At 45.2% G+C, this 12,594-nt stretch overlaps 1 protein-coding gene across 3 annotated transcripts in view; it reads right to left on the reverse strand.

Annotated features, from left to right (window-relative positions):
* LOC140462881 (protein NDRG3-like) overlaps positions 1-12,594 on the reverse strand; it is a 131,121-nt gene that overhangs the window by 11,654 nt on the left and 106,873 nt on the right. For all 3 annotated transcript variants that reach the window (XM_072556301.1, XM_072556299.1, XM_072556302.1), the window contains 3 exons: positions 12,332-12,379; positions 11,623-11,658; positions 5,946-5,997 (listed from right to left, as the gene is read on the reverse strand). In XM_072556301.1, coding sequence (XP_072412402.1) covers positions 5,946-5,997; positions 11,623-11,658; positions 12,332-12,379 — 136 coding nt within the window. The remainder of the gene's footprint in view (positions 1-5,945; positions 5,998-11,622; positions 11,659-12,331; positions 12,380-12,594) is intronic.

Genomic DNA, 12,594 nt, shown 5'->3' on the forward strand with positions numbered 1-12,594 from the left:
GGACACAGGTGGCGATTATTTAGTTTGGTCAATCAGATTCTGGATAATGGAAGGCCGGATAGCAGTTTTGCTGAGCATTGGGACCTCACGATCTTGTTGGATAATCTGATATTCGAATGCCGGATAATCAAGGTTCCTCTGTATCCTAACGTATTATAGGACATTAAGGGGTCATTTAATTGATGTTTTTAAGATTAAAGTAAATATTACATATTTTCATTCCCAGTTTGTAGTGTGATCTTATACAGAGGCCTTGGTGAATATAGACTGTGCATGTTATATGCTGGGGGGTACTGGGGGAAGATGTTAGGAATGGGGAGTGTCATTGCGGGTGAAATATATGCATTTTTTAACTAAACCTCCTCATCCCTTCCACAAAGTCCTTTACATTAAATGCTTCTCAGAAGTTACACAACAGACAGACGTAATGAATTGGAAATACCTCCCGGTGCTGCAGTTTGCACTTTGCCTAAGGTTCTCTGATCCTTTGTTGGTCAGGCAGTGAAAGAGGGTGGAGGGTTGGAGGGTGCGTGTGCGAGTTTAATCAGGCAGAATAAAAACAAAGCTACATGAGTGTACTCTCTGTCCCATGCAGCAAACTGCAGTCTCGATCAGACCATCAATGGCAAGCATCACACTAGGTTCAGCCCCCGGGTGCTGTGTCTATTCCTATTGCCGAGGCTGACGTTAGGAACATACCATGTCAAAAAGGGGGAAGAGCCTTAGGGTTTCCAGTGGGAAGTCGCTCTCCAGTATTAAAAGCCTCCAGCATAGTATTCCACTTCCCTGGATTAATTACAGGCCTGAATTTAAACCTTAACGAGGGAAATTACCAAATGAACCAATCTTAGGAAGGAGATTTAAATTATTCGTACTTCAAATTTGATCATGTTCGAGAAACTGGACATCGAAAGGATGGCACTTTTATCCCATCAGTCAGAAAGCCGTTTTATGGTATTTTGCATTAAACACCTCCTTCACAATTTACTGCACTTTTAAATGTTTGGGCTCCTTTCTGGACTACGTAGCGTTACTGACTGCAGCTACCTCTCCACTACATTTTCTTTACCAGTGAGTGCCTGCGATACTATTCAGCAATGAGAGGGATCACAGCCAAACCCAGTGTCTACACATCCTATCTCCAGCAGGGTGCGCTAGGTAGCGACTAGAAGCTGGTCAAAACATCCTTTCCTGGACCTGACGCATTTTCAAAGCTCAGTTGGTCTGGGTGTAAGTCCCAGGAGATTTGTGGCTATACATCTCACTGCAATGCAAGTGAACATTTCCCTATATAGTGGGCTAATTTCAAAAGAATTGTGCGCTCTTTGTTGAAATATTGATGAGTAGTCAGAGGAGGCAAGAACAGCTCATTGCCAAGTGAGCTTATTAAATTCGAGAATTGCCCAGGTAAAATACAAACTCAAAGGGTCTTAGACTACAAGCAAGGCAGATACCAAATTTATAGCAGATTCGACAAACTCCTTATCCAGAGGGGATAATTGGAATTGGATTTATATTTGAAACAGAATAAGTTACAGGGATTGGACTTTCAAAAAGGGCTGGCAAAGACTGGCTGGGCCGATTGGCCTCCTCCTAAAAATGAATGGTTTTATCTCACAAAATCAGAAACAAAAGAATGAACAGTGGGGAGATTGCGGCAATGTCACTGAACCAGTCATCCTGGAGACCCAATTAATTATTTCAGAACATGAGCTCAACTCCCATCAAGGAAGCTGGTGAAACATAAATTCAATGAATGAAATCTGGAATTGAAAGTTAATCTCGGTGATGGTGACCAAGACAATCTGTCACTGATGGCTGTAAACTCCATTTGGCTCACTAATGTCCTTCAAGGAAGGAAATCTGCCATCTTTACCTTGCCTGGCCTACGTGTGACTCCAGACCCAATGTTGTTGGGTTTTAACAATTGTCTGAAATGGTGCAGCAAGCCACTCACTTACACATTTGAGGAACTGATAACAAATACTGACTGGCCTCGTCAACAACGCCCACATTCCAATGAATAAAAGGAAGTCTCTTTTTCAGACAGGCTATCATGCATTTTCACAGGTGAGATTTTGCAAAGTGCACAGAATAAAATGGCATGTTATTAAGGTCCCAATTCACCCCACAGACAAGCTGAACTGAAGGGTCTGTTTCCATGTTGTACCTCTCTATGAATCTATGATTCTAAATCAGAACAAATACAAGCATTGGAAAACGTGCTTCAAATCCTGGACTGAGAGTTGAACCGGGAGCAATTATCAATCAGATTTTAGGTCTGAATTGGAAAGCTTTGAAGTTATGAGATGATCAAAGAGCTAACAGTCAACTGGGAGATTATTAAAAACTCAAATTTCTGAGAGTTTCTATTCAATTGATACTGGGTCTTTTATTTTTCCACTCGAAAGGAAACCCCAGGGCTGTTTCCCGAGTAAAACAGAAGCACCGAGTAAGAGACTCCATCCCAGAGCATGCAGACATTCAAGCCCATTGCTACAAGTACTTACAATGACTTGGAAACACTGTAAATGAGACAGGAATGGGGATAGTTAGTTCACACCTCACCCCTGCACAGTTGAAGCTGAGGAGTAACCTAACACTTTAATGCAATACTTACATTATCGGGACTGGATTCTCCCCCTCATTTCGGAATCATAAATACAAATACCTGACAGAGGTTGACATTTAAGAAACTCCCCTCCACTTCCTCAAAGCAAAAAAGCTGTAATAAAAGTGCAGCAAGCTCCAGGACCCCTGGGTCAGACAGGGGTAAAGAGGCCTGTGTACAATATTGGTTTATTATCTCACGGTTCACCATTCAGAATTGACAACACCACACAGAAACACTAAGGGGCTATACAGAAACGTCTGTCGAACACAAATTATAAACTTAAATGAGCCAGCAACAGAAGATATAAAATCACAGAAGGAGAAGGAACATACTTTAGTGCTTTGAACCTGTTCTGACTGTTGCCTTTGCTCTCTACCTGCTAACTTCTTTGCTTATTTTAAAATTAGAATTTGTAAGTCTTTTGTTAACATATGATCTAGCACTAATGGCCATTTGTAGAACAGGGTTCCAAACATCTACTACCCTTTGCATATAGAACAGTTTCCCTTAATTTCACTTTTGAAAAGGGCAGCACGGAGGCTCAGTGGTCAGCACTGCTGCCTCATAAGACCAGGGACCTGGGTTCAATCCCACCCTTGGGTGACTGACTGTGCGGAGTTTGCACGCTCTCCCCAAGTCTGTGTGGGCTTCCTCCCACAGTCCAAAAAATGCTGGTTAGGTGAACTGGCTGTGCTAAATTACACGTAATATGCAGGTTAGGTGGATTAGCCACAGGAAATGCAGGATTACAGGGTGGCACAGTGGTTAGCACTGCTGCCTCACAGCGCCAGAGACCCGACTTCAATATTTGTCTCAGGCGACTGTGTGGAGTTTGCACATTCTCCCCGTGGGTTTCCTCCCACAGTCCAAAAACGCGCAGGTTAGGTGAATTGGCCGTGCTAAGTTGCCTATAGTGTTAGGTGCAGAGGTAAACGTAGGGGAATGGGTCTGGGTGGGTGCACTTCGGCGGGTCAGTGTGGACTTGTTGGGCCGAAGGGCCTGTTTCCACACTGTAAGTAATCTAATCTGATTGCGGGGATTGATAGGAGGGGTTTGTGTGGGCCGAATGGCCTGCTTCCACTCTGTCGGGATTCTATGACCAATTTGTTCTCATTTCTTTTAAAGGCATGTATCTTGTTCTAGACGATGGAAAAACTTTGCATCTGTTTTCATAATATCCTAAAAAAATGAAATCAAAACCATGATTTTGAACCTTCTAAATTCGAGGGAATATAAACCCATTTTGTGTAATTGTTCTTCCTAATTAAACCATTGAAGTGGAGGTCTCACCATGGTAAGCCTACACTGCAGCCCCTACAGGCCTTCCCAAGGTGGGGTACTTAACCCTGCTCAGAGTAGCCCAAGGAACCACTGAGCAGATTGAGAAAAAGGCAACACATAATCTGGGCAGATTGACAGTGTATGGTGCTGTAAGAAACACTGATGGTTATCCCAAGTCTGATTCCATGACCCATCAGGCAGTGCAAAGGAAGTGAATCTCAGGAAATCATGAGCGCCTTACTTTGATGTGAAATAAACACAACGGATATCAAAACACTGGAGGGCCGAAAAATATAATTTTTACAAGGGCAAACCAGAGGGGGTGGGGAAGTGGCGGGAGAAGGGGATGGGTGAGGAGAGGAAGGAAGGGAAGGAAGGAGTGACAGGGAGAGGGGAAAGGGGAGTGGGAGGAGGAGGAGGGAGGAGCAAGGGAGAGGAGAAAGGGGAGAGGAGAAGGAGAGAAGAGGCGGGGGCAGGAAGGGGGGGGGGAAGCAGGGAGGAGGGGAAGGGGAGGAGGATGGGGAGGGGAGGAAGGAGGGAGAGGAGGGAAAGGGTGAAGGGGAGGGGAGAAAGGTAGAGCAGGGGTGGGGGAGGAGGAGAAGGAAGGAAGGGGGACGATGGTAGGGATAGGGGAGGAGAAGGGGATTGGGAGGGGAGGGGGAGGAAGGGTGTAGGAGGGGATGGGAGGAAGGGGGCAGGAGGGGAAGGGGAGGTTGGGAAGGGGAGGATGGGAAGGGGAGAAGAGGAAGGGGAAGGAGGGGAAGGGGGAGGAGGGGAAGGGGAAGAAGGGAAGGAAGGGAAAGGGCGGAGGGGAAGAGGAGTAGGGGAGTGGGAGGAGGGGAAGGGGTAGGGAGAAGAGGGGAAGGAAGGGAAAGGGCAGAGGGGAAGAGGAGGAGGAGAGTGGGAGGAGGGGAAGGGGCAGGGAGAAGAGGGGAAGGAAGGGAAAGGGCAGAGGGGAAGAGGAGGAGGAGAGTGGAGAGTGGGAGGAGGGGAAGGGGCAGGGAGAAGAGGGGAAGGGGAGGAAGAGAAGGAAGGGAAGGGGCAGGGGGAAGGGACAGGAGGGGAAGGGGCAGGGGGAAGTGGGGAAGGGGAGGAAGGGAAGGAAGAGAAGGGGCAGAGGGGAAGAGGAAGAGAGGAAGGGGGGAGGGGAAAATATATGAAGATACAAAACAAACAAAAACTGATGAAGAAATATCTTGAAAATGCTGCAAGGATTTGATAGCCTATAAATAGGATCAAGACGAAACGGGGGCTTCCCACGAAACAGGAGTTCAGGAGAAAGGTCTTTCAGAGGATGGTTAGAGTGGAATATGATACCTGAAGAGTATTGTTGAAATGATAGATTCATTTAAGAAGAACACAGATAAGTATCTGTGAGAGACAAGATTAGAAGGGTCTGCTAGAAAGATTTATTCTGATTTGTGTTCAGAATGAGGGCTGGCCAGACCATCAGGGCTGAATTACTCCATCCTGTAGTGCAAGGTTTAATTCCAAACAAATGCAAATTGAAGTGCTTCAGGACTGAATGTTTTTGTATCCAGAGTTGAAATGGTAATCTGAAAGTTCCACCAGTTACAGGCATATAGCGCTTTCATGAAATCAATTCAATAAATTATGTCAAGCTCACACTGTACAGATCTGCCCTGTGGGGGATGTGAAGCCTTGTCACCCTGAATAAAACTAAAAAGTTACATGTGGACAGTTACTATGGAAACAGCACAGGAGATTCCAAATGGTTCCCGCACAAGGGCACCCTTAGGGCTATAAGGGTCTCAGATGTCCACTGTTAAACCTGCTTCAAAACACTGAAACCCAGGGAAACTGCCCAAACAAATCTACACTTTCCAATTCTCCATTCTGAAGGATGACCCACCCCGCCAGATTCCTGGGTCCGTCCAGTCGGAAATTCCTGCATTAAGTCAAAATGTCTTGTGCAGTAACAAGGATAACAAGCAGCTTTCTCCATCGTTGAACCAACAATAGCTAAATGCAGGCTTGAAAAACAAATCACTGAATATCGCAGCTTTGAGGTTCAGGAGGTTGTACTTACTGTAACCCATTCCCTGCACAAAGTACTTGAAGGCTTCGGTCAGCTTTCCAGGCTAGGGTGCAAACACACACAGACAGACAATCATTAAATCATCATACTTAGTTTTGCCCCCTTCCTCCTTTCCCCTCCTCCCTCCCACCCCCTCTCCCTTCACCCCATCCGCTTTCCAAACAAGGCTCCATCATTGCTTTGACGTGCACTGTGCTAGTCCAGACACAATGTGCCAAATAGCTTCTCCCCCCATCATGAATGATGGTGGTTCGGTGGTTCAGTGGTTAGCACTACTGCCTCACAGCACCAGGGACCCAGGTTCGATTCCAGCCTTGGGGCACGGTCCATGTGAGTTTTCACCTTACTCACGTGTCTGTGTGGGTTTCCTCCCACATCATCAAAGAATGAGGGGAGATCAAATTGAAGTATTCAAGACGATAAAAGGTGTGGTCAAAATAGACATGGAGTGGATTTCCCCGTCTTGTGGGGTATTTTAGGACAAGAGGTCCTAGTCTTAGGATAAGGGGTGGCAAATTTAAAACAGAGTTGAGGAGAAACGACGTCTCCCAAAGGGTTGTGAATCTGTGGAATTTGCGACCCCAAAGTACAGTGGATGCTGGGACAAGTGAGTAAATTTAAGGAGGAGTTAGACATAATGTTAATTGCTAATGGGTTGAAGGGGTATGGGGAGAAGGCAGGAAAATGGGAGTGATGAATGTATCAGCCATGATCAAATGGCGGAGCAGACTTGATGGGCTGAATGGCCTGATTCTGCTCCTTATGAGCTTATGTGCAGGATACATGGATTAGCCATGGTGAATGTAGGGTCATGGGGTTATAGGGTAGGGTGCTGGTACTAGCTGGGATGCTGTTTGGAGGGTCGGTGCAGACTCGATGGACCAAATGGCCTCTTTGCATTATGAAGGGATTCGATGAATTGATGATGATTGGAGCCAGTAGTAAAGCATGGCTCCCCGACAGCATCTCCTCGGGGAAGGAGGCAGGCAAGGAGCACTGGCTGGAAAACAGTCAGGAAAACAAGAAGCTATTAGTTTGATAAAGAATCGTGGAGCAACATCACTTCTAGCTGTTTAGCATTAAGTGCAGTCTGCTCATTTCAGTGTGTGGGACCTGACACCCCCTCTAAGCCATGCAACACGCTGCTTGCAGAACCAAGTGTTCACTTGCAAGTTGCCCCTTTCAGTTACCTTATGCACATGTGGCCAAGCAAATAAATTCAGCCTGTGCTCAAACAAAATTCCCATGCATTACAAATTAAGAGACTGTGGTCAGTCCTTTAGAGATTTTTCACAGTATTTTGCGATGGGAGTTTGAGAGACCTTGCACAATTCTATATGGGTGGTGTACAATCTCACAAACACAACATGAGATTAGCTGGGCCATCACTGGCATGAAGGTACAGCAAGAACAGATACCTGTCAATCTTAATTCTCAGAACACGCAGGTAGTTTTGGATTGGTCAGGTTGTTGCCATAGAGATACAGCAGTACTTGGTTGGCTCCCTACGTACTTGACTGAAAAAAGGTACAATACTAGAAAGCTATACACATATACACACAGGACTCCTACTTTAAGGGGGCAAAAGGAATTTGTACATGCATTGCACCTTGTTAAAAATAAAGCCAAACTCTGCTGCATCCCCATGGCAAACAGGTGACTGAGGTGTCAGTGGGGGAGCACTTTGGGGCCAGCGACCATAATTCTATTTGTTTTAAAATACTAATGGAAAAGGATAGACCAGATCTAAAAGTTGAAGTTCTAAACTGGAGAAAGGCCAATTTTGACGGTATTCGGCAAGAACTTTCGAAAGCCAATTGGAGGCAGATGTTCGCAGGTAAAAGGGATGGCTGGAAAATGGGAAGCCTTCAGAAATGAGATAACAAGAATCCAGAGAAAGTATATTCCTGTCAGGGTGAAAGGGAAGGCTGGTAGGTATAGGGAATGTTGGATGACTAAAGAAATTGAGGGTTTGGTTAAGAAAAAGAAGGAAGCATATGTCAGGTATAGACAGGATAGATCGAGTGAACCCTTAGAAGAGTATAAAAGAAGTAGGAGTATATTTAAGAGGGAAATCTGAAGGGCAAAATGGGGACATGAGATAGCTTTGGCAAAGGAGAATCCAAAGGGTTTTTACAAATATATTAAGGACAAAAGGGTAACTAGGGAGAGAATAGGGCCCCTCAAAGATCTGCAAGATGGCCTTTGTGTGGAGCCACAGAAAATGGGGGAGATACTAAATTAGTATTTTGCATCAGCATTTACTGTGGAAAAGGATATGGAAGATATAGACTGTAGGGAAATAGATGGTGACATCTTGCAATAGGTGGGCGGCACGGTAGCACAGTGGTTGCACTGCTGCCTCACAGCGCCGGAGACCCGGGTTCAATTCCCCCCTCAGGCGACTGACTGTGTGGAGTTTGCACGTTCTTCCCGTGTCTGCGTGGGTTTCCTCCCACAGTCCAAAGATGTGCAGGTCAGGTGAATTGGCCATGCTAAATTGCCTGTATGTTAGGTAAGGGGTAAATGTAGGGGTATGTGTGGGTTGTGCTTCGGCGGGTCGGTGTGGACTTGTTGGGCCGAAGGGCCTGTTTCCACACTGTAATGTAATCTAATCTAATCTAAAATGTCCATATTACAGAGGAGGAAGTGCTGGATGTCTCGAAACGGTTAAAGGTGGATAAATCCCCAGGACCTGATCAGGTGTACCTGAGAACTCTGTGGGAAGCGAGAGAAGTGATTGCTTGGCCTCTTGCTGAGATCTTTGTATCATCGATAGTCACAGGTGAGGTGCCGGAAGACTGGAGGTTGGCTAATGTGGTGCCACTGTTTAAGAAGGGTGGTAAAGATAAGCCAGGGAACTATAGACTGGTGAGCCTGACCTCAGTGGTGGGCAAGTTGTTGGAGGGAATCCTGAGGGACAGGATGTACTTGTATTTCGAAAGGCAAGGACTGATTCGGGATAGTCAACATGGCTTTGTGCATGGGAAATCATGTCTCACAAACTTGATTGAGTTTTTTGAAGAAGTAACAAAGACGATTGATGAGGGCAGAGGGGTAGATATGATCTATATGGACTTCAGTAAGGCGTTCGACAAGGTTCCCCATGGGAGACTGATTAGCAAGGTTAGATCTCACGGAATACAGGAAGTACCAGTCATTTGGATACAGAACTGGCTCAAAGGTAGAAGACAGAGGGTGGTGGTGGAGAGTTGTTTTTCAGACTGGAGGCCTGTGACCAGTGGAGTGCCACAAGGATCGGTGCTGGGCCCTCTACTTTTTGTCATTTACATTAATGATTTGGATGTGAGCATAAGAGGTATAGTTAGTAAGTTTGCAGATGACACCAAAATTGGAGGTGTAGTGGACAGCGAAGAGGGTTATCTCAGATGACAACAGGATCTGGACCAGATGGGCCAATGGGCTGAGAAGTGGCAGATGGAGTTTAATTCAGATAAATGCGAGGTGCTGCATTTTGGGAAAGCAAATCTTAGCAGGACTTACACACTTAATGGTAAGGTCCTAGGGAGTGTTGCTGAAGAAAGAGACCTTGGAGTGCAGGTTCATAGCTCCTTGAAAGTGGAGCCACAGGTAGATAGGATAGTGAAGAAGGCGTTTGGTATGCTTTCCTTTATTGGTCAGAGTATTGAGCACAGGAGTTGGGAGGTCATGTTGCGGCTGTACAGGACATTGGTTAGGCCACTGTTGGAATATTGCGTGCAATTCTGGTCTCCTTCCTATCGGAAAGATGTTGTGAAACTTGAAAGGGTTCAGAAAAGATTTACAAGGATGTTGCCAGGGTTGGAGGATTTGAGCTACAGGGAGAGGCTGAACAGGCTGGGGCTGTTTTCCCTGGAGCGTTGGAGGCTGATGGGTGACCTTATAGAGGTTTACAAAATTATGAGGGGCATGGTTGGATAAATAGACAAAGTCTTTTCCCTGGGGTCGGGGAGTCCAGAACTAGAGGGCATAGGTTTAAGGTGAGAGGGGAAAGATATAAAAGAGACCTAAAGAGCAGCTTTTTCACACAGAGGGTGGTACGTTTATGGAATGAGCTGGCAGAGGAAGTGGTGGAGGCTGGTACAATTGCAACATTTAAGAGGCATTTGGATGGGTATATGAATAGGAAGGGTTTGGAGGGATACGGGCCGGGTGCTGGCAGGTGGGACTAGATTGAGTTGGGATATCTGGTCGGCATGGACAGGTTGGACCAAAGGGTCTGTTACCATGCTGTACATCTCTATGACTCTAAACCCCTGATCAATCAGAATCTTGCCTGCCTGGTCTGAGAATTAAGATTGACAGTTAACTGTTCTTGCAGTATCTCCACGTCAATGATAGTGCAGCCAATCAGCATCTTCTTCTCATGATATATAAAATGGCCTCCCTTCTCAACTCTGTCTCTTGCATTCGAGTTCTGATGAGTGCAAGATTAAAAGCTTCAACTCTTTGCTTCCTTTTAGCCACGTGTATGTTGTGTAAGAAAGTATGCTGGCTTGCAGGCAGCTCCTTACTGGAAAGGAGAGACAACTGAAAAGGTAGGTAACCCTTCAGCATTCCGCACCCTTGCTCCGAGCCCTTTGCAGAGCTCTACCTCTGGGCAACTACAAGCAATCAGACCTTCTTTCTATGAAAGAGCACCAGTGGAGAAAACTTTCTCCCCATGGCCCCACTCCAAACCAAACATGGACCAATAAGCAACCAAGTTTTCAGAAGAGTTCTCTATGTAATGGCAAGTGAAACCATATTTTGGTCACAATGCCTTTTCTAAAAAAGGATTCACATTCTCTCACAAACTTCAACCCTATGTGGATATTCACCAGGGAGACGTTTTTGTTCTGATCTGGTTTCTTTCCCCCTCTTTCCTTCTGTTCCTTTGAGCATTCCTCACTCAGATTTAAGGTGTCTGCCAATCTGAGTCCACCCACAGGAGATCAAAGGACAGGACCCAGCCTGCAATGTTGCCCACTAAGAGGAACCCATCAGTTGTCTCATGAGACAAGATGTGTCTATATTTTATCAATCTCATTAATATATCCCTAATTATCAATCACATGAGGGAAATCACATGAGATAGAACTGCATTCATCAGCTACAACCACACCAGTTAAAAGCTAAGCAAAACAAATTGATTGGAAAAGAAGAAATTAAAAGAAAAATCAACAGTTGTTTGAGAGATTAAATATTGCTTTCAATAAAGGACAGTACTTATCAAGCTGCACTGATTTGCGTTTAATATCTCGAACGGACTCACTCTCAAACATTGAGGTATAACTGCTGAAATGTTAGCTCAGCTGGTTAGTAATGTGAACAGCATGGTTCAATTCCCACACCAGCTGAGGTTCCCATCAAGGATTCGCCTTCTTAATCTCTTTCCCCTCTCCTGAGGTGCAGAGACCCTCAGGTTCAACCACTACCAGTTTTCTCTGTCCAATGAGAGACCGCCCTGTGGTCCAGTAGGATAATGGTGACTTTACTTGTACCTTTTATTCCTGTTCAACAGTGGGGTGAGAAACAGAAGTACCAGAACCTACAAACAAAATCCAGATGTCCATCCCAAATGGGCCGCGATCAGAAATGTTCACCCCAGGCAGCTTAGAATCTGATTTCAACAAACAGTGAACAAGCCCAGAGAAGGTAAGCAAGAGGCAGAATTAACTCTACTTACTTGAACAACCTGTGGAAGTCCTCCACAATCTGCCATCTGTCAAGGAAGAAACCATACATTACTGAAAAAGTCCAACCTGATTCTAGTCTTTCCAGCAGATCAAAAGCAAGACATGACAAGTATTTGAACTGTTGCTGTATATTACTGTCCCATCTCTTAATGATCAAGAACATTCCAGTCACTTGGCAATTCAACAATCCTACTGCAGGATGTAAAGAAATGTAAAGGGAGCACCCAGGACGATAGGCAAACCGTGTTATTTCACCTACTATGATTATTAATCTGGATTAGGTAAGTATTTGATTGACTATGCAGATAAGAAGAGCTTGAAAAACTGAGGCAGATGGGAAAATCCCCCGTGACTGAAATCTTGTCTGACGTACAGGAAGCTTGGTGGAGGCCCATCCCCACAGGACATCCCCACAGAAATTCCTCAGGGATGCAAGCCCTGACAATGCTCTCAGCTTGTTCTTCATTGGTGTTTCCGTGCCATTAAGTCAGAGACGGGGATATTCGCTAAGTGAACTTACACAGTAGGACTGAATACTGATCAGGCAAAATCAAACTTATTGTTGCCTGGTGGAAATGTTCTCATCAGAGGAAGATCTTGATGAATTTGCTTATTTTCAATTATTCTACATTTGTGTAATGCTCTAATACACTGAACACACGCAGAAGAAAGCCCTGCAGGACTTGAGGGAAATCTCACCTTCAGCAGTGTTGTGTTGGTTGGATTTAGTCTGGAATTGCACTCCACCTGAAGTGAAATGGAAAAAGCAGGACAGGATTAGCAACAGCAACCTGTAGTTGCATCTGAGACATCACAATTGCAGATCACAGGGGATTGCAATACGGTCTCCATTAAGGATATATATAGTCTATATATAATCGATGAACACCACTTATAGTGCACCGTTTGTTAGTGACTGGAATACTTACTGCTCCAAACCCTATACTGCCTGTCATTATAGG

Source organism: Chiloscyllium punctatum, chromosome 37 (genome assembly GCF_047496795.1).
Source record: "Chiloscyllium punctatum isolate Juve2018m chromosome 37, sChiPun1.3, whole genome shotgun sequence".
Classification (NCBI taxonomy): domain Eukaryota; kingdom Metazoa; phylum Chordata; class Chondrichthyes; order Orectolobiformes; family Hemiscylliidae; genus Chiloscyllium; species Chiloscyllium punctatum.